Source organism: Lissotriton vulgaris, chromosome 2_1, assembly GCF_964263255.1.
Source record: "Lissotriton vulgaris chromosome 2_1, aLisVul1.2, whole genome shotgun sequence".
NCBI lineage: Eukaryota > Metazoa > Chordata > Amphibia > Caudata > Salamandridae > Lissotriton > Lissotriton vulgaris.
Window position 1 is genome coordinate 2,025,853,998 of NC_141687.1, and position 23,024 is coordinate 2,025,877,021.

General features: G+C 46.8%; 1 protein-coding gene across 1 annotated transcript in view; it reads right to left on the reverse strand.

The window, feature by feature from the left end:
• LOC147733678 (transient receptor potential cation channel subfamily M member 7-like) overlaps nt 1–23,024 on the reverse strand; it is a 1,990,815-nt gene that overhangs the window by 236,462 nt on the left and 1,731,329 nt on the right. Inside the window, exon 34 of the mRNA XM_086958252.1 lies at nt 7,616–7,899. Coding sequence (XP_086814378.1) covers nt 7,616–7,899 — 284 coding nt within the window. The remainder of the gene's footprint in view (nt 1–7,615; nt 7,900–23,024) is intronic.

Below are 23,024 nucleotides of genomic sequence, written 5' to 3' on the forward strand. Positions count from 1 at the left end.
AAGCCGAGTTTAGGCCTGATCCCTTCCTGTGAGATTTCGTGACCTAGGTAATCAACCTGTTACTTTTACCTTGCACTTATCCCACTTGACTTTCAACCCTGCCTTGGATAGCCTGGTACATACTTTCCTGAACACCGTGTCATGCTCTTCCCAGGTGGCTCCGTAGACTAGAACATCGTCTTGAAAACACATGCTGTTTGGGATGCCCTCTAGTACTTGCTGCATCATTGTTTGGAAAACCGCAGCAGCCGAGGCAAGGCCGAAAGGCATCCTCCTGAACATGTATGTGCCGAATGGAGATGAGAATGCAGTCAAAGGTCTGGATTCCGGTTGGAGTTCTACCTGGTAGTATGCCATGGAAAGATCCATTACAGAGAAGAATTTGGCTTTTCCCATTGTGCTTAGCATTTCATTAATATTGGGAAGGAGAAATCTCTCAACCCAAATGTTTTCGTTGAGGCTGCATAAGTCAATGCAAAGGCGAATGCCTTCCCCATTAGCTTTTGACGCGATAACAATGGGTGCTAGCCACTCAGAGGAATCGATGGGTTGTATGACTCCTAATTGGCACAGTTTATCAAGTTCAGTTTTCAGAGGTTCTCATAAAAGAGGAGGGACTTGGCAGGTCATATGGACTATGGGATTAGCACTCTGTCTCACCTTTATTTTATGTTGATAATTCCTCAGAAGGCCCAAATCATCCGAAAAAAGTCATGGGAATTCATCGCAGAGCGTCTTCGCGAAGTCAGGTTCTTCCACTAGGGTGACTTGTTCCTTATTATTGGGGTTGAGTATGAGGACAAGCTCCTTTTGTTGTTTCCACTCCAAAAGGTTGGATTCTGCGCTCACCAGGTTCACTTTACCTACTGTAGACCGTCCTTTAAAGTTTATTTGTGCTTCAAACATACCCACCAGGGGAATTGGATCTTTTGTGTACTCTTGAGGTGAGATGTTAAGTTTATTTATTGCTATGCTCCACTCCCCCCAGTTTTCCCTGAAGTCCTCCACGTTTAGTAGGGTGATAGGGGAACAAGACTCTGCAAACATTTCTATGAATATGTCATTGAGTAGTATTTTACATTTAGGGTAATCAGGAACCGAAGCATCACATGTACTTTTCACTTAGAAAATGAATTTCAATTGATCATCACTCTCGACCGTAACTGCTTTGACTAGACAGCTGTCTCTGTCCCTACAAACCCTTGATAGGTGTCCTCTTCTATTACACTTTTGCAAAGAGCATTACGTGCGGTGCAGAATGGACTGTTGGCTAAATGGTTATTGGTCCTGTATCTGTAGCATTTGATGTTGGGGTGTTCCTTTGTAGGTTTATTGGGTGGTTCCCCTTTATTTTTGACTTTCAACACATTTTTTGCTGGGCTCTTCAATCTGTACAGAGGCCACCAACTCCTCCGTGATTTTGATCTCTTTCATGCATTTGATAGTGTTTTAGATCGACTGGGCAATGGAGATAGCTTCTTCCAATGTAGGATTTTTGGCCAATAACTTTTCTTGTATCTACTATTGCTTGGACATCTGACCAACTGATCACGAAATTAGAGAGTCATTTAGTTCTCCAAAATCACACCTTTGCGTGAGACCTCTTAACACCACTTTATAACTTTTTACAGACTCATTCTTGCCTTGAGCACGGTTGAAAGATTTGTGACGCTCAAGGACCACATTTATTTTGTTGCCGAAATGGTTACCTAACTTTACAAGAGTAATTTCATATGTGTCTAGTTCTTCATCCTCTTCAAACTCCTGTTCTGGACGATTCTCAGACACTTTACGACCATACACCCCCAAATTAAGTAAGAGAATGTGCTGTTTGCACACTGCTGAGAACCTTTCTCTCCCCATGGCAATTAAATAAGATTCAAATAGTTTGGTCAGTTCTTTCCAGTGGATATCAGGTTCCCCACATTCGTTTTAAAATGAAGAAGGTTGATATATCCCTAGTGTACCCATGGTTGGACCTAGGCAACAAAGGATAAGAGACCCAGAGGACCCCTAATTAATTAGCAATTAAAATACTCACTAAAGGTGGAAAGTGTAATACAAACAGAAATGACCCAGGAGGAGTAAAGGTAACTAGCCTGCTAGGCTTGAGAGTTTGGAAGGGTAGACACTAGGCCCTTTTTATTACTCAACCCCCTCCCACTTTATATATTTTCCTTTAGGAGAGGAGCACCGAACCAAAAAAAAAAAAAAAAAAAAGGAGGGAGGTGAACGAGGTGGTCTCCAGACAGATGCAAAGATCCTTCACCAATAACTAAGGTGAACGTAAAGCTACCACACGACCATGGGGGGCCAGGAGGTCTGAACAATGTAATGCAGGGGCAGCAGACTCCAGAATAAATGAACGATGATATAATGTAAGTAAGGCCCAGTCTGCAAGGTCTATGGAGCCAGATATAAAATGTCGCAGGGGAATGGTAAATAGGCTGCAACAGTAGAAATAAGGGAGCTGAGGCACTATGGAATGTTAACAATGAGGAAAAAGTAAATAGTCGGCATCTACAAACTGGAGCAGGGTCGAGGTCGCCTGCAGTGAAGAACAACGCACTTCTAAGCACCTCACCGTAGATTGAAGAGGAGCATGTTGCAGTTTCACACAGAAAATGGCGTGAAGAAGGAGAGTAGCAGTGAGCGCTGTGCGTCTCACAGCGATCTGAATTAAAAAAACAGCATTCCTTGACAGGATCTGAATCCCTCTGAGGGGAGGTTCCGGCAGGGGGCGTGGAGGGCCGCCCAGGATGCACGTCAGGAAGGCAGGCTGGAGCGCCGGAAATAGTCTGCTGAAGCTGGGTAGGACTGGCAGGATTAGATGCAGAGTCTGCCGGGCGCCAAAGAGAACAGCGCGAAGGGGGGAGTAGGTCCCACCTCAGGATTTGCTGATGCGAGGAAATACCTAAAAAACTTGGCGCCCAGGTAGCAGCGTTGCTCAAGGGAAGCGTAAGAATATTCTGACAATAAATGGCACCAACGCGGAGGAGCCAGTCGGAGCTGAGGCAGGAGTTTAGGCGGAGGCTGCCGGCCGCCGAAGAGAGAACAGCGGAAAGGGGGCTCCCACCTCAGGATATCCTCTCAGCACTTCAGGAGTATTAAGCGCCAGTGGGAGGCAGCAGGGCAATCCAGTATCCACAGCACTGGAGCGGGACAAGCTCCAAAGGCTTCACCTATGGGCCGTTCACTAGTACGGCCAGAATGCAGCTGATGGCAGCTGGTGACAGGACAGTCCAGCCAGAGTGAGGATGCGGTCGTAAGGGTAAAATCCAGCAGAACAATGAACAATTCTGCAACTCGCTGGCTCCGGCACCATCTGAGGAGGATTCCTCATGAACAGGGGACCAGAAGAGTGAAAGCAGGTCTGTGTTTTAATAGTCAATAATGCTGTGCTCCTACGGAATGGCAGTAAACAGGATGAAGAAGTTCAAGGCTGACGCAGAACCATAGAAGATTCAGAAGGTTACTCTGAAAGCTGGGCCCAGGAGTAACGAAATTGGAAGTTCGAAGCACAAGACCAATCCTTCTCTGAGAGAGTATAGAAAGGGGAGATAACCACGTTGCCCCCTGCCAGAATCGTCGCCAGTGTAGTAACTCCAAAGAAATAATCACTGGAAGACTGGAGTGAAAGTTAAGAGCTGTTTAGTGTTAGTCATCCGCTCTCAGAATCATAGTGTGGCCAGCATTCTAACATGAACTCTAGGGCATACTAACAGGGGAGGGGTGGGAGGAAGGTACCATGGGGGAACATGGGAAATAGATTACAACAACTTCTTCGAACAAAAACAAAGTGCAAACATCCAGACCCAACATTAGATGGCAGGGTATGCATAGCATGTGATCTACAGCTCACATGCCTCGAACAGATTGTTACCACATGTACGTAACCTTTTCTTCTGATGGATACTTTTAACTGCAGATTCTAGTGCAATACCCTCCCAGTGGAGAAGGGTTGATGGATAGTTCAACAAGAAAATTCTGTATAAAAGATCCATACACACCTCAGAATCCAGGTAGTATTGCTTGGCGAAGTTGCGTAGGGATGTCCATGTTGCCATCATGTAGTTCTTTGCAATAGGAGCGCCTTTGCCAAGGGCAGAAGTGGTGGATTTGGACATGGTAGAATGGGCCCTGATCCCTTCCGGAGGTTCCTTATAGGCCAAAGTGTAGCAGGTCTTGATGAAGAGAATGATTCATCTCTAAATGATTTTTCTGCACAGCTTTACCTTTTTTGGCACCTCAGTTCCCTACAAAGAGCTGGTTATCCAGCCATACATCCTTGGTGTAGTCAGGTAGTAGTGGACCACCTAACTAGGATCCAACAAATGCAACAACTTCTCCTCCTTAGAAGATGGGGCAAGGGGTTAAAATGTTAGCAGCATGATGGATGTACCCAGGTAGAAAGGGGTCACCACTTTTGGCAGATAGGCAGCCCTGGTTCGCAACACCAATTTGTCAGGGTAAAAAGAGGGAAAAGGAATTAAGCATTTGTAACTCACTCACTGGGCCTAGATGACGTGATAGTAACCCAAAGATACAGTTTTGAGAGTCAACAACTTTAAGGTACAACTATGGAGAGTGTTAAAGTGAGTCCCCATAAGAAAAGTCAAAAACAAATTAAAGTCCTACTGGGGCACAACAAATGTTATGTTATGTTAAATAAATTTGTAAAGCGCTACGTACACTAAGGGTGTCTTGGAGCTAGTAGCAGGAGTAGAAACAGAAGCATGCTGTGCAAAAAAAGGATTACAGGTTAAAAAGACAGGTCTTAAGAAGCTTTCTGAAAGCCAGTGATGGGATTACAGGATACATATTAGTCAATCTCTTCAGAATGTGCGGGTGGATTTTATGCGCGCGGAAATCGGACAGCCCCCAGCCGTCCGACGCACACACCCACTGTGACGTCAGAGGCATGGAAGGGGTTAAAAGGGAATGGCTGATCTGGCAGGCAGAGTACTGCTGGCAATGCGGCCAAATACCCCTCAACAATGCCTAACTCTCAACCCTTCTGGGCAAGGGAAAGTGCATACGGCACAATCTGAGACATTTTGGCTTGTAATGGATCCATGCCTTTACAAACACCATGCAAAAAAGTTGCTCCATCTGCCAGAGTAAACAGATTTGATGGAGGGGTGAAGCACAGACAAGATGACGTGCACCACCTCCAGTGGCAGTTGAAAGGAACTCAGATGTTCCTGTTCAATCTCAGCATGTAGGTGGAGGCATCGGAGATTACAGTGGAGAACTATTCCCTCACTCTACTGTGAATAAAGATTGGGCCTGAATGGAAGTCTCAGCAGAAAGCATGTGGTCAAGAACCAGGTCGGCATATCACACCCTCCTCAGTGAAAGCAGGGTGATGAGAATGACTTGAGGCCAGTCTTGGCAGACCTTCCTTTAGAACCAACGGAATCAAGGCTATGAGAGGAAACACATAGTGCAGCTGAAACTTTCACCTTAACTGAAATGCTTACCCCAAGGCTCCACTCATTAGATACTGGAGGCTGCAGAATGTTGGCATCAAGCATTTTTCGAGGAGGCAAGTAAAATTTCCCCAGCAGTGCCCCACTGAGTGAAGATGTCCTGAGCTACCTCGGGCAGAAGACACCACTTGTGATTGGCGAGATAACATCAGCTCGGGCTCTCACTGCTGACATTCAGAGACTCTGCTAGCTGATTGGGGTGAGCCAGAACCCCTGGCAGAGTACCTATGACCTTAGTCTTAATACTTCCAGGCAAAAGAGGTAAAACGCTACGCCCCCCTTGCTTGTTGATGTACCACACCAATAATGATGCATTATCCTTCAAGATCAGGACAGACAGCCCGTAGATGGGTGAGAGTAAGTCCCTGAGTGCCAACCAAATTGCCAGCTGTTCCAACAGGTTAATGTGAAGAACCTGTTCTTCAGGAGAACAAAGGCCTCTGATGTTTAGACTGCCCAGGTGGACTCCCCATCCTAAGGTGGAAGCAGTAGACTCTAAAGTAGCCATGGTCGGATGGGGAGTGAAGGCCATCCCGCACCTCAGGTTCTCCTCTTTCCCCAATCAAACCACTTCTGTCACACTAAAATTCATATCAATGATTAGACAGATGAGTAAGGAAGTGGAGTTTGTCACCTTTTGCATACAGTTGAATGTTGTCAAGGTATGCTAGGTTACAGTAACTTTTGTTTCCCTATAAAAGTGGTGACTATCAGGCCTAGACTATGTTCTATAAAGTTGATGTCACATACTTCAATTCTTTATTGTGTTTGCGCAGTTACTTTATGTCTTACCCATAGCAGAGAAGTGATTTACTGTAAGCTCCCGAAGCTTTGAGATTTCAATGGTTTGCTTTTGTATTGGCTCCCATTTCAGTCTCTCACATTAGTATTTTTCACTGCTTCACTTATATGCTTGCTTTATAGCACTAATGACCATTCACTCATAAACCATCACACCAAGAAGATGCAAGAACCCATGAAGGAAACCTAACAGATTTAGAATAAATCATTTCACACACAAAAGGTTTGAATGTGAAACAGTGTTTGTGGAGCATGACTTTGATTCAAATAGTGTTCTAATCAATATTTTACCCTGCTGGACACCACTTAATCTGTGACCCCACAGTAATTCCAATAGCGAGCAAATGTCGTAGTTCAAGGAAAAGATTGTTTTATTCCTTCAGGATGGTTTGACGCGTTTCGGCGGCAAAACCGCCTTGCTCACAACAATACAAACACAGTGACGGGGATATATATACACAAAAAGTGATTGGTTACGTGGTGAGAGAGTGAGTTGCCATGGCAACATTCAACCATATAAACATGGAAGAGTTATGCATCGTTACATATATTGTTTCATGACAGCTCTGAGAGTTTGTCCTATAACGATTTAAGTGGGCGGGGCGGCCGCATGCTGGTGACAGAACCGCTTCGTCACCAGCCGCGGTTGAGCTGCGCTGGTGACGGAGCGGTTCCGTCATGCCCCGCCTTGCTCATTAAAACTGCCACGCAGGCGCGAAATCAGCGCCGCGCAGGCGCGGCAGCCGGGCCATGACGAAACCGCTCCGTCATCAGCACAGCCCAACCGTAGCTGATGACGGAGCGGTTCCGTCATCAGCAGGGGAGGGGTTAAAAACATATTGAATTCATATGTTAACAATAGAATGTTGTAACGCTATTCATGTTAAATTGCACACTGTATAGCTAACCAAATAACTAACAAATAATAACATTTCCCATGGCAAAGTACGTTATCGGCTTTATAGTGCAAAGTAAGTCATACTGAGAGTTGTATTTTAGCAGTGTATTTCAAAACAAAAACCTCGATAATCAAACACTTAAATGTGTTATTTTTAGTGCAGACGCCCCCGTGTGGTGCAGGGCAATGTTGTACTGAATCGCTAATGTATACACTACTTATATATGGCGCATAAATGCGCATATAGTGTTACATTAGACAGGCCTTGATTAATCAAGGAAAATATCCCTGTCATAATGTACTGTCTAATGGTAGTATTCTGGTTTAGCCAATTGTTACTGTTCAGGGACGAGTGCATATATATTTCGCACACACATATAAACGCTGATATAAACAAGTGTTTTAGATACATTTCACAACTTACTCTAAGACAGAGATGTAACACTGTATCCTCGTTATAGATGCTTGACCAAGTATCCACAACCTCAGGAAGAAACGATTTGATGATGTACAGCTGTCCTGATCTGAGAATGTCATATTCTGACCATGTGCACGCAACTTTCACAGCTCGCCGCAAACCACCTCCCATCTCTTCCTTACTCAAAAATTCTATCTTGGCACAGAGTCCTCGCTGTGACCATGAAGACATGCTGTTGTTCAATATACCCGGGGAGCTCTCTTCCAAGCGGTAGACAGTGACTGGTTCACCTGCAAAGGAATTAAGGTTGGTTAAATTACACCATGCATTTTGATCAAAGACAACGCGTAAACGAGTGGAAGTTTAACATTACAAACTGAAGAAAAAGTCAACTAAAAAACTGTTTTCAAAGTACCCACTTGAATAACAAGTACGAGTAGTTGTCTATTGTACATTTTTGTAAGCTGCACCTATCTCACCTTTATCCTGGAATTTCTCACTTTTTTCCCGGAATGCACCGATTGATACCTCATATATTTACGTAGATTTTTGTACATTGTGTTAACTGTATCGTGTGCTACCTCATATACACCTACACCTTGCACTTTGTAATTCACCGTATATACCATATGCTACTATCGTGTATCAAGTGCACTTGCACCTATTGACACTATGGTTTTAGGGCATGTGAGTCCCCATCCGAAATGGCCAGCTGGACTAGGAGTCTGCAAGACTTGTAGGGCGCCAGGCCAATAGATATTTGTTGGTGTTGGAAATCGCTATGCATATAGTATATTCTCCGCACCCTGCCCTGAGCACCTCTACTGATACTCTTAAGATGTTGAGGCTGGCTTGCACACCTAGGTTTTGCTAGTCCCAAACGGCACATTAGCTCTGATATCCTCACCTTAACGTCCGGACTATGTGCCCCCTTTATGCCCTTCTATTTCCCTTCTCCACCGCTTTCCCAGTAACACCTTCCTCTTATCCCCCCCACACTCCTTCGCCACTTTTCACCATCATGGCCACCCCCCGAGTTAAGGCTGGAACTAATTGCTACAAAATCATTTATCCTCCTAGCCTGTCTAAAGCCGCAACTAAACGATGGAAACATAACACTATTGAACGTTTCCCAGATTCCCTTTTTGTGGATCAATTTTACAATAGTCGTTTTGGGAGGCTAAAAAATGATTTCATTTTCTTCACTCATGATATCCCCTCCTGGTCCAACAGTTTTTACTATTCCCTCAACGTCACCTCCTCCTCCTCTATCCCCCATGGGAAAAAACTAAAAATTTCCCCCTCTGCTTGCTTCAAAGGTAACCTCACTATCTCACTCTACAACAATGGTACTGTCCTGATCCAAGGCACAGACAACTGCCTCTCGCTCTTTGACTGCCTCTTCCCCTCCTTACTCCCCTCCTCTGCAACCGGATTCCGCCATCACTCTCCTTCCAGCTCCACCCATTACTCCCTTTCTCCTCCGCAGACCCCACCTCACTCCAATTGGCGGCTCCCTCGAGGAGCACAGGTCGGCCCCCTTCCCTCCCCCCCCCTTGTGACCTCCCCTCCTATTCCTCCCCCCTCACAGTATATCCCTTCACACATCATTTCAACCTTACCACAAGCCAATACGCTCCTCGTCCCATCTGCACCATCCCGTTTCTCCAATCTCTTCTCCTCCCCCATCTTCCTTCCCATTACCCCCCTTTTTAGCCCACCTCTCCTCCGTCCCCCTCCCCAAGTGTACTTTCCTTATGCTCCCCTCACCCCTTCCATCCCTCCCCCTTACCCCCTCCTCCCCTCGTTATTCACCCCGTCCTCTCCTCAATCCCACCGCATCTCTCTCCTCCCCCCTACTCCGCCAGGTATGTTGCACTACTCCCCTTCCCCGCCCGGTAACCCCCTCCACTTCCCTCCCTCGGGCCCAGCAGAACCACTTCCTCTCTTCAACTCCCCTTTCTCCCAACACCCCTCACCTTTCCTGATGCCCGTTCCCTCGCAGCCACCTCTCCTAGCTGACAGGTCCTCCACAACCACCTCACCTCTTTTCCTCCCAAACCTCCTACATTCTCATGACGCCACACAGGCCTCCCCTCTCATTCTACCCAACTGCCGAGTTCCACACACCTCTCCCCCTAAATTTGTCCTTAATTCCTCTCCCTCTTGCAACACCAACATTGACAACTCTCCCTTAACCTCAGTTTCACTAACTCCCGCTCTCACCCACTACCCTTCCCCACTTATGAACCCCACACCCAAAATTACCTCCTTTCCTGCCACCTCTCCCTGCCTGCCACCACCCACTCCACCCCCCTTTGTTTCAGTAGAGCCACCCAACCTTCCCCAACCCAACCTTCCGTGCTCTGCCCCATTCTCACTGGAAAACACACTAGGCTCTCTTATCACCTCCATCTCCCAGCTTACAGCTGCCATTTCACTTTTATGCTCTAAGATTGTCACCCCTTCTTGCACCGCTACTCCTGCCCAACTTCCCACGAGATGCACCTCGCCCCCTCACCCCAGTACAGCCAAGCTTAACCTATCATCGGGAAACTCTGTTAACTCACTCAAGCCCTTGAGCGCCACCCCTCCTCAACTGACATACCCTAGCAACCCCACTATCTACGCCATTCCGATCATCACCTCTGTCAGAACTAAGCATCCACCTAAACCCCCCCGAGCACCCCCTCATAAGAACAATATCCCGATCACCCTTCTGAGCCCTAGTGCCCCCGTCACCAAAACAGTCTTGACAGAGCTGCGCTGCATGCTTCACAACTGCAGATCTGCAGTAAAACACAAACTTGAAATATCCGATACCATCACCCTTCATAATATTGACATGCTCTTCCTCACAGAGACCTGGTTCAAAGATACATCTCACTCTATATTTGATCTCCTATTACCCACAGGCTACTCTTTACTTAGGAATGACAGAACTGGCAACACGGGGGGAGGTGTTGCAGTCATCTTTAGAAACACCCTCCAACTCAAGGCCTCTCCTAACAGCTCCTCCAAAACCTTTGAATGCCTTTCTCTTGAGCTTCAATTGCAACACCGTTCACCCCTCAGATTCCATGTCATTTACCGCCCGCCTCGTAGTGGCCCTTCGTTTATGGATGAACTCACCGACTTTATCAGCGACCAATACTCGCGAAGTGACAATCAGACCTTCGTCGGTGACTTCAATCTCCACTGGGGAGTACCGCAAGACTCCTCTGCGAACTCACTGGCCACTTTCTTATCTACTAACGATCTTATCCAACACTGCACGGAATCAACCCATTCTAAGGGCGCAATCCTGGACCTTGTTATATCTAAAGCAGGCATGCTTTCTACCACTTCCCCAATTCATGTAGATTGGTCTGACCACCTCCTCATCCCATTCTCTCTTCAACTTTCACACTCTATAACTCTTGGCCAACCCAAGAGGGCCATCTCATGGTTCCGGGATGCAAAAAATATTGATGTCGGTCCCCTCTGTGAATCAGCTTTGCTATCCCTTCCAAGGCTCGACCCGAACCTAGATGTTGACGAACTCACCTCTCAAAGCCTCACAGTTCTTGCAGCTGAAATTAATAAAGTCGCTCCACTCAAAAGCAAAAGGTTAAGGCCCACTCCCTCAGCACCTTGGTTCAACAAATCCCTTTATGAGGAAAGGAAGCAGCTGAGATCCCTGGAGAAACAATGGAGGCAAGTGCCCTCCTCCGACAATCTGGCCAAGCTTCGCTCAGCAAGATCCAAATACCACAAGCACATCTTCCTTGGGAAAGCGACACACTTCAAAACCCTCCTTGATTCCGCCAAAAATAGACCCAAAAAACTATTTGGTCTCATCAAAATGCCTAACGGCTCTCCCCCAACCTCCAAGGTGGATGATTCTACAAAGAGAGCTGCAGATTTTGCTATTTTCTTTGATGAAAAAGTGAAATCACTTGTGGATCAGGTCGCTCATCCTACCCCTCCAGAGGAGCGCAAATCCTTAGCCATTTGGCAGAGCTTTGACCCTATATCTGAAGATGCCCTTCTCAAGTGCATACGAGAAACGAAGCCATCCAACCATTCTCTTGACCCTATCCCCAGTGCCATTGCCATTGACTTCTATACCCATTCCCTCTCCTATTGGACCACTCTGATCAACCTCTCCCTCTGGCAAGGCTCCCTTCCTACCTCCTTCAAAACTGGGCAGGTCACCCCTCTTCTGAAAAAACCCACTGCAGATGCGAATGACCTCAACAACTTCCGCCCCATCACTAACCTTCCCTTTCTGGCGAAGATCACAGAAAGATGTGTAGCTAAACAACTCTCCTGTCATATCAAGGACAATGACCTTCTAGACCACTGTCAGTCCGGCTTCATCCAAAACTGCAGCACTGAAACAGCCCTACTGCAAGTGGTTGATGACGCGTTGAGGATACTCGATTCAGGGGGGTCCTGTCTGCTAATTCTCCTTGACCTTTCCGCAGCCTTTGACACTGTCAATCATAATACCCTCCTCAATATTCTTCAACAGAGAATGGGCATGGAGGGCACTGTGCTTAAATGGTTTGCATCCTTCCTTTCTGGCAGATCCCAAATGATCAAAATAGCGAACAGTCTTTCACCTCCTGTGGCGGTAGGTCAAGGTGTTCCCCAAGGCTCGATACTTGCTCCCACACTGTTCAATCTCTATTTAGAACCACTGGGAAATCTCCTAAGTAAATCCGGGATTCACTATCATCTTTATGCTGACGACACTCAACTCTACCTCAAGATTTCCTCTACTCACGATCTTTCCATCCTAAGCTCCACTCTCGACTCCATTCAAAACTGGATGTCAACTCATCAACTGATTCTGAATCCCTCCAAAACTGAATTCCTCCTCTTCTCCTCCTCACTCTCTCCTCCCCCGGTTCAATCATGGATGGATCAGATGAATCTACTAAACAATAAACCCATCATTGTCGACAGCGCCAAATCCCTTGGTGTCATACTAGACAAAAAACTTAATCTAATTCCCCACATCAATTCCATTGCGAAATCAGCTCGATACCAACTGCGCCTTCTTTGGGGAATCCGTCGCTTCTTCGCGGAGCGGGACCTTATAACCCTGGTGCAAGCACTGGTCCTCTCCAGACTCGACTACTGCAATTCTCTTCTTACTGGCCTCCCCAAATCCCACGTGTCCCCACTTAAGTCTGTGTTCCACTCAGCAACTCGTTTCATTTATGGGGCCAAAAGAAGCGATCACATCACACCGATGTTATCTACCCTCCGCTGGCTTCCCTTGGAGGCTAGAGCTATCTACAAGACCGCTTGTATCACCCACAAAGCCCTGCACTCCTCTTCTCCTCTCTACCTGGCGAATAAACTGAAACTCTCTGGAGGTTCTAGACCTTCACGCAATGCGGAGAATCTGCTGCTTGAACCTCCCACTTTCAAGAAGGAAAGAACGATGACCCAATCATTTTCAGGCAACGCAGTGAGAATCTGGAACTCATTGCCGCCTCAGCCCCGGACCACAGCCTCCTCCCAGGCCTTTAAAAGGGACCTCAAAGCTCTCCTCCTCCAGAGACACCTCCAAAAGTAACTCTCTTCTGTCTGTAGGAAGATCTCCCACTACTGATAATTTCTACTTCTCATGTCCATGGAAGTGCCTTCCCAGTGTGTTCTTGCGGTTAGAGTGTTTGCCTTTTATTGCAGTATTATCCATGTACTTGTGTTTGGTACCCTCTTGCAACTTGCACTCACCACTTTGCCCCTGTAACACACGGTTTGCTTCCTCTCACAGGTTTTTTACCTTTGATACTTGCACAAGTGCTACTTTTGCCTACGTAATCGTTTGTTCTTGTGCTTGAGTGTGTAACATATACTGCAGTATTATACCACAAATTATACTCTATTTTCTCTTGTAGCCTGCACACTTGTCACTTTTCCCTCCTGAGCACTTTTTACTACCTCATGTATTTTTGGTAGCCCACATTTTTACTACCTCATGTATTTTGTTTGCTCACAAGTGTCACAATTACCTTGTCTACCTCATGTATTTTTGGTTTCTCACAATTTTTACTACCTCATGTATTCTTGGTTGCTCACAATTATCACTTTACCGTATGTAACATAACGAATGCCTCTGCAATCTGTTGCTCGTGTAACGTTCTCAGTTTGTATCTTTTCTGTTCCTATTGTGAAGCGCTCTGACACCTTCGGGTAAAGTCCGCGCTATATAAAATTGCATAAATAAAAACCAATATTCCACCACAATAGAAAATGTGTCAGTTTAAAGTATTCGTCACATCTAAAAAATGCCTCCATAGATATTTTTTTGTACCTTCCTCTCTAACATTACCCTACCCAACTCAACTTCACTTTGTTTGAGAAGATGGAAAATTGAGAGTTTGGTTGTTGCTGGTTTTCGTTCCGAAAAATTTCAGCTTGTCATCAGGTGCACTGATGAGAGTTGGTGACGTTACTTACCTTCGGTAACGCTTTTTCTGGTAGAGACTCTAACTGCACATTTCTAACCTTACATTATTACCCGGACATCAGAATGGATCAGGAAACTTTTGAGCAGTGCCTCTGCACACAGGTAGGTGGCATTGTTCGGCTCACCATTGATGTCGACTGCTCTGAAGTGACGATACAGTGTGGTGCTCGTCTATGCACCACCCCAGCATGCTGAGATCACTTACTTTCGTCACAATTTTCACGTCAAAAACAAAAAGCCACATAAAGATCAATGTTACTTTATGCGGACTAGTGTGCTGTGTCTAAAGGGATCTTTTGGGTATAGATCTCAGTTGACAGAGCAGGGAGGATGGGAGAGTCAGTGAGAAATCTATGGTTCCTCAACTCAGAACAGACACCAAGTAATACTTCCCAGTAGGTGGGTGTGCGAACTAGCTTAGACTAAAATATCTGGAGGAAGAAACTAGCAGCGTAGCAGATATCCAGGACAGGTACCCCATCCGCTCTAACGCAGTAGTGGCTGTAGGAAGCTGGCTCTGTATATACTATACCAAAGTAAGGTATACTGTGCACAGAGTGCACAGGATCCCCGGAGGTATACCAGATGCTAAATTAGATAATCACTAACAGCTCTGTTTGTGGTGGTATGATTGAGCAGTTAAGATTATCAGAAGGGTGTGTACTTATATTTTATTTCTAGAACCAAGCACAACTTGGCACCGGTAGGTAAAATATAACCTCAAATGCAAGGCTGAACACAGAAATGCAATTGTAGCTGAACATGAAATTGTTACAGGTTTGTATTTACTTTCAAAACAGTTTAGAATACATTTCATTTACTTTGACTACTTGCGGCGATATGCTCAGATTTCACACAATGAGTCTTACAAAAGGCAGGTAAGTATTGACGGTTTTCGGCTTCAAGCAAAGTTACTTTGGTTTCAATACAAAATTCAGTTCAACATAACATTTTTGGAGGAAAATCATAACATGGATTCCTATGGGAGTAACATTTTTTATCAGTTTGCAGGTTAAGTAAACGACCAACAAGAATAGCTTTTTGGGGTTAGACTCAAGGTTCTCCAAGGGTCAAGGAGGCACTCAAATTACACCACCGGCAGCACTGTGACAGGCTGGATGCAGAGGCTGCATGTTAGCTAATGGGGCTAGGGGGGCGTCGGTTGGGGGCTGCTTACGAGCAGGCCATTTGGTTGTGGGAGCAAAGCTCCTGGGGTTAGGATCAGCACTACATGGGCCAAAAACCAGCACAGGAGCTGCACCGCCTGCGCAGCAGTACGGAGTCGGCCGGAAGCAGAGTGCCGAGAAGACGTCAGGAGCCCTGTGGTTTCCAATGGAGATATCCAGTTTAGAAGAAAGGCTCGGGCAAGGAGGTTTCCGGAGGTCGACCACCGGCAGGAGAGGTAAGTTGGATTTTTGAGGGATGCCTGGATACAGTCAGTTTGCCACCCAAGGTCGTTAGGCATCGGTTGCAGGGGTGTCTTTGGGCACCGGGTTTGCTTTCCAGCTCCGGTTGCGGTAGGGGGGACTCCTCGGGTTGAGGCTGCAGGTGTCTGGTAGAAGGTCGAGGCAGGTCAGGGATTACAAGGCCCCAGGTTAGATTAGGATCGCTGGGGACACCTCCTCGTGGTGTTGGGCCACTCAAACTCAGGCTGGGGAGTTGGGTGAAGAGTGGTGCAGGAATGCGAATCCGTCTGGATCCGGGGTCTGTATTGGAGTCTTTGGTTTGAGCAAATCTGCTGCTCACTGGAGAAAGAGCCTGTTTGGTGAAGGTAAGGCAGGTCCTCCGGGTTCTGGAGGGCTACAGGCTCTAGGACACACCGAGGTTTCACTGGGAGGAGGTCGAATTAGGGATTGGCAGGTAGGGCTGGCCAAAGCAGTTGTCTACCTCTTCTTCTTCCTGTTTCAACACGGCTCTTCGGTCCTCCTCCTTTCTTTTTCTTCAGTATGAGGTGGCAAGGTTCAGGGCCGTGCCTAAATACTACATTTAGCTGCGTTACAGGGATGTGCAGGTTCAGTAAACACACCAGGGTTGGCTATTCTTCCTGGAATATCTCTTCGATGTCCTCTGAGCGCATTTTGCATTAAAACCCACATTGGCATCAGTGTGGGTTTAATGTGCTGAGACGTTTGCTACTAAACTTCCCAGGTTTAGTAAAGCCATTATGGAGCTGTGGAATTCGTAATGACCAAATCCCAGACCAAATACTCTTTATGGCTTTACAATGTCTAAGAATGGACTTAAAGAAGGTAGGGGTACAGGGCTCATGCAACTATACCCTCACCTGTGGTCTAGTGTCCCCTGCTAGAGGGATGTGTGCCATGTCGAGTATTCACTCTTTTCTGCACCAAAACATGCAGCCTGCAATGGGAGTGTGTGGGTGTCAAGGTGTAGGACCTCTTAGAGAGACACAATAAGTGCTACAGCCCTTAGCGGCCTTCCCTCGTCACAGTACCCATGGTACCTTTTTTTGTGACCAGGGATGTGCAAATTGTGGGTACAAAGATAGAGTTTAAGTAAAGAACACAGGCCCTGAGAAGCTGATGGCCAGGGAACCAGGGCACATAAAGTTGAATTGCATCAAGTACAAGGAAAAAAGTGGGGGGAAGAATGCAAAAAGGGGCACTTTCCTACACCCCTTACCCCCACCCCTAAAAGAAAGAGGATGAGACTAACCTTTAACAAGAGCGTATTCATTGTCTAAGTAGAAAAATCTGGGAAGGCCATCAGCATTGGCCTGGGCAGTCCAAGGTCTATGTTCCGCTGCAAAGTCCAATCCCTGTAGGGTGATGGACCATTTAAAAAGTTTTAGGTTTTCACCTTTCATTTGCATTAGCCATCTGAGAGGTCTGTGGGCAGTTTGAACTATGAAGTGAGACTCAAACAGTTATGGTCTTAGCTTCTTCAGGGACCAGACCACAGCAAAGGCCTCCCTCTCAATGTCACTCCAACACAGTTCCCTAGGGAGCACCTCCTGCTAATGTAAGCAACAGCCTGGTCTTGGCCATCAGTGTTAGTCTGGGATAGGACTGTTCCCATCCCTAGCTCAGAGGCATCAGTCTGCAGAGTGAACGTCTTGGACTAATCTGAAGCCTTGAGAATATATGCTATATATGCTGATCACATTGCCTCTTCTAGGGTGTGAAAAGCTTTTTGACAGCTAACTGTCCAGTTCACTTACTTGGGCATCTTGTTAGAGATGAGTTCTGAGAGAGGTGTCACAATGGACCCATACCCCCTTAACAAACCTCCTATAGTACCCAATCAAGTTAAGGAATGCCCTGACCTGGGTTTGGATTGTTGGAGCTTCCCAATCCAGAGCAGTCTGGATTTTGGGCTGTAGTTGATGAACTTGGCCTCCACCTACCAGGTGGCCCAAATATACAACAGTTCCCTGCCCTATTCGCCATTTGGATGCCTTGATAGTTAGGGCTGAAGCTTACAGTGCCTGTAAAACTTTCCCCAGGTGGACTACGTGATCCTGCCAGGAAGAGCTAAACACAGCAAAATGATCAAGATGCACTTAAGCCGCCCAATCCATCAACAACTTTTTTAACCAACCTTTGGAGGGTGGCAGGGGCACTCAGACCAAAGGGCATTACAGTAAACTGGAAGTGCCCATTAGGTATGGGGAAGGCTGTCTTGTCTTTTGATCCAGGAGCCATGGCAAACTGCCAGTACCCTGCAGTCAAGTCAAGGGTACCTGTGACATCTGCCAGCCCCTAACTTATCTTTCAATTCATCAGCTCTGGGGATGGGGTGGGCATCTGTCGTGTGACAGTATTCAGGCCTCTGTAGCCCACACAAAACCTAATTTCTCTCTTTCTACCCTGTGGATGAGGTTTGGGGACTAGGACCATTCGGCTGGCCCAGGGACTCTCAGAAGGCTCAATGACCCCTAACTCCAGCATCTTGCTGACCTAAGCCTTGATGCTCTCCTTAACTTGATCAGACTGACGATAGATTTTGGTTTTGATAGGCAAGCTGTCTCCAGTGAGCAAATCATGGGTACACCAGTGTGTCTGTCCAGGGCGAAAGGAGAAGAGCTGTGTATAATGTTGAAGGACCTGTCTACAATCAGCCTGCTGTTGGGCAGAGAGGTGCCTGAATAGACACCTCTTTCTACTGAGCCATCTTGTGGGCTGTAAAAGAAGGGGTCACAGAGAAGTTCACTCTCGGTCTCCTGATCCTCATCAGTAACCATCAACATGGTTACATAAGCCCTGCCACAGAAAAGCTTCAAGTGGTTCACATGTATCACCGTCTTAGGGGGCCTGCTTGTGCCCATGTCTACCAAGTAGGTGACCTCGTTCTTTTTTCTAGCCTAGAGTAAGGGCCACTCCATTTGTCTCAGAGGGCCTTTTGTAACACAGACTCCAAAACCAAACCTTCTGCTCTGGTTGAAGCTGCATCAATGCAGCCTTCGGGCCATAGCAGAGTTTCTGGAGCTCCTGGCTGGCATCAAGATTTTTAAATGCTTTCTGCATGTGTTTGGCCATCCTGGAATGAAGGCCAAGCACATTCTCCAGCACATTTTGTTTTGGTACATGATGAGGTTTCTCCCATTCTCCCTCACAAAATAGAGTGGTCCCCTTATAGCGTGGCCAAACAGAAGTTTAAAGGGGGGAACCCTACTCCCTTCTGAGGCACCTCTCTGTAGTAAAAAACAGGCAGGGTAACAGAATATCCCAGCTACTTTTGAGTTTTACCGGGAAACCCATTATCATGCCTTTCAATGTCTTGTTGAATCTGTCAACAAGGCCATTGATTTGTGGGTGATAGGGAATGGTGAACTTCTAGACCACCGCAAACTCATCCCACATGTGGGCAAGTATGCAGACATGAAGTTGGAACCTCGGTCTGATGCTACCTCCTTAGGAAACCCTACTCTGGTGAAGACACCAATGAGGGCTTTGGCTAATGCAGGGGCTGTCGTAGAACTAAGGGGAATGGCTTCAGGATAACTAGTAGCATGATCCACTACTACCAGAATGTATTTGCTTCCTGAGGTGGTGGGAGGTTCAAGTGGACCCACTATATCCACACCTACCCTTTCAAAAGGAACCTCAACCACTGGTAGTGGAATTAGGAGGGCCTTTGGATGTCACCCTCTTTTGTCATTGGCTTGACAGGTGACATAGGAGTTTACAAACTCCTTCACTTTTTGGGACATATGGGGCCAATAAAAGTGGGTGAAAAGTCTTTCCCAAGTTTGTCTTACCCAGATGTCCAGATAAGGGGGGTAGGGGCCAATGTGAGTAGGAACTCTCTATAAACATAGGTACTGCCACTCTCCTAGTAGCACCAAGTTTGGGGTCTCTGGCCTCAGATTAAAGGAGTCCCTCCTCCCAATAGAATCAGTGAGGGACCCTGATATCTCCCTGCTCCTGTGCAGCAGCTTCCTACCTCAGGTTTTCAAGAGTGGGGTAGACCTGCTGCCCAAGGCACAGCTGTTCCCTAAGCGGTTCCCCTGGACCCAAGAGCCGTACCTTCTAAGGTTCAAGCTCCATGGGCTCAGTTCCCTCTGGGGCTGACAAGTCCTCACCCTCAGGAGAGGGGAACCATCCTTTACCCCGAGGTTTTTCCTTCGTAGTACATTTCCATTCATTTTTTACATCGTAAAGACTGTTGGCACACAATATAATGCAAGACAAAACCACGCATTTGAGGATAATTAAAAACGGGGTCTTTGGGGGGGGGGGGGTTCCCCCCTAAAATATAATATGTTCAAATACTACCAAATGTGTAAACGACAAATGAAATAAAAACATTTATTAAGAGTTAATGTATACATTTTGAACAGTAGGTGGCAGTGTTACACTGTGATAGAATGCCTCAGAGACAGTAAGCACGTTAAAATATGTGTGGTAGTGGAATGCGTGGTAGCGAAAAGACGCTGGAGGCAGGTAGGGCATGGGAAGGGCTGAGGATGCAACTAAAGCAGCTTAACGATATATCAGAAGAAAGAAATCGAGAATTAACACAGACTGATGATTAGACACACGCACTGAGATGGTTGCAGGGATATGTGTGAGGGATTTTATTTATAGAGGCACCTACTGACTGGAAGTCCTAACATGGAACTTGGGGGCCATGACGAATGGATAGAAGTTTCTGAAAGGTGGCCCAGAGAAGAAGGCTTGTACAGATGAATTCTAGACACTCCTGGGGAGAGAGGGAGGAAGGGTGGAGGGAGTTGGGAGTTGCCATTTAGCACAGAGTGTGGAGCGGAATTAATAATTGAATCAATGCGTGACATGTAATTTGAAACTACCTGATATGAAAGTTCTTGAGGACAAATTAAGTGCCTATGGATGCCAATATCGTTGTGAAATGTGTGATTTAAAGACGTGAGTGGTGAAGGAAGACATGGTAATGTCATACAACCGACGAGAGGGGACCTGATTATTTTGCTGTGTGGACACGGTTTTACCAGTCTTCCTACCCTGAGGTTCCGTGACGATTGTAAGTGGTGTTTTCGACTCGCACGAATATGGTCGAGTCTAGTATCTATGAACCGCAAATGACGAGTTTAGTAAGTGTGCGCAGTTTCGCTGTGCTAACTTAAACCGTTCGTTTGTTATGTGGACTTTTCATCTGTACCCACGGGTTCCATCTTAGATACGGCATCCATTTTGTCTCTTGCCCTCAAGTAGTCAGCGAACGGACGCTGTCCGCTTCGCGACCCTGGGACTCCCAAGATATTTGCGGAAGACACATGTCCTTTGAAAGTGTCTTTATGATGAGGGGGTTGCTACTGTAAGGCAGGTGGCGCCGCTCGAGGCTCATCTTGCCGCACGGACTTATTGTCTCAGCCGTGCATCTCATTAGGCACGTCCCTTTGATGCCTGTATCTCGTGCTTCCCGGCACCTCCCCTTTTACACCCTTTCCGATCTCCCCACTGTCTCCGTCTTCCTCTGCACCTGTCTTCGTTCCTGTTTCAATCTACTTTACTGCTGATTGGAATTTGCTAATAGTGGGAAGATGGGTTTTTACAGTTGGGAACCGCCAAATGTTTCCGCACTTATGTTCCGGACTTTGTATGTTTCAAAGCGACTAAAACGACCCCTCTGGGAACTTGATGTGGGAACTGAGTTGTAAACCTTTGTGTTCAATGTTAGCCTATGGGTAAAAACTGTATAAAAGGAGCGATCCACAAAACCAATTTGAAGCAGTCTCCCCAAGTTGCACGTGGTGTACTTGCCGTGACATCTGTGTTCCCTGCAGTAAATAAACCTTGACTCTTTGACGCCGAAGGAAGTGTCCCGTGTCTCTGTGACTTGTACGCCGGAGCAGGTTACCCACGAAGGTTTCAGGTGTTGTGCCCTGGCACCGCTGGGTCCAAAAGAACCCAGTCCTTCAACCCTTTCTCTTGGGAGGTTGAACCATGCTTTCAGGCTCCAACTCTCCTTTTACACCATGTGCTCTTATTTTTACACGCACTATCTCAGGGATGTTTGGCATTGCAACATGTGTCCTTCTTTCTGCCTAAGCCCATGCTGAGGTTTCCAGAACATATCCAAGTAGAAAAGGGACTGGAAGTTTTGAAGAGATTACTACCTGTTTCAGGCCAGTAACCCCTCCCCAATGTAATGTTACCATAGTCACAGGATGGACTACAGTGTCATTGTAGGAATTTAGGATCAGGTTTCATGGTTGCCCCCACTTTTTGCTGGAGTTATTCTGCTTTATGACTAGTCTGAATTGGATCCTGCTAATCACGATCCCAGTCAGTGTGCTTTCTCTCTAAATTTAACAGTGGTAAGTACTTTGGTACCTTCCCAATTGGCTACTGGTGTACCCTTATAATTCCCTAGTATATGGTACAGAGGTACCCAGGGCATAGGTACACCAGGGGTTTACCTGTTCTGCAGCATGTAGTGTGCCAAGCAGGGGAGCCCACTTAAACTGACTAAAGACCTGCCATTGCAGACTGTGTGAGTTGGCGCTTGCACCTCTCACAGCAGATATAGGTTTCCTTATATGTGAGGTCACTACACTTAAAACCTATAAATCACCCCTATGGCAGGCTCTTCAGACCTGAAGGCAGGGTGCTTGGTTATAAGTGTGAGGGTGCCCCTGCAAGACCAGGACATCCCTACAAACCCCACAGTAGAGTCTCCAGGCTTTGTAAGTGTGGTCAGCCATTTAATACATATAGTGGACAACAAGTCATTTACGAGATGACTAACTATCTATTGGCTGCCCCAAAACTGGTCATGTATGGTATCAGACATGTTGGAATACTACCCCAACACAGATTCCAGTGTTGAATGTAGGATCCCATGTACTGGGGGCTCCCTTAGGGTGCCCCTGTATTTACAGTACCAACCTTTCAGGGTCTAACAGCAAGCTAGTGCTGCCACCGACCACAGACACAGTTCTGCCCTCCTGCTGCTGAGCTCCAGCAGGGGGAAGGATAAACAATAGGTTTCCTGTCACAGGGAGGTATGACCACCTCCCAAACAGGATTTAGTGCATTGGGCTGGGGAGGGGTTACTGGTCAGCACCACCAGACTGCTTTGAAGGGCACATTTGGGGCCCTTCTTGCATACTCCAGTTTGAGCCAGTTCAGGAAGCCCTTGGCTCCTGCTCTGGCACGAAACCTGACAGAGGGCATGAAAATATCCTCCCCTCTTGTTCAGCACCTCCTCTGGGTGGGACCCTGGAATCGTTCCAACCTTTTCCCGAGGGTACATAAGGGCTTACCGGTGAGTGGCTCCTCAGATTCATGGTAGGACAAGATTCAAACCCTAAACCACTTCAACTTCGATCGTGTGGGCACCTGGACTTCGCCTGGGACCAAGACTGCACCAACAGAGACTCCTGCAGCTCCTGTTCTTGCTGTTCTGAAAGTCTTCTTCATCTGTGTATGTGCTTCATCCAGGTTCCTCTCGAGGCCTGTGGGCATCAAGGACAACCGAAGTGATCTCCCTTGGAGTGGA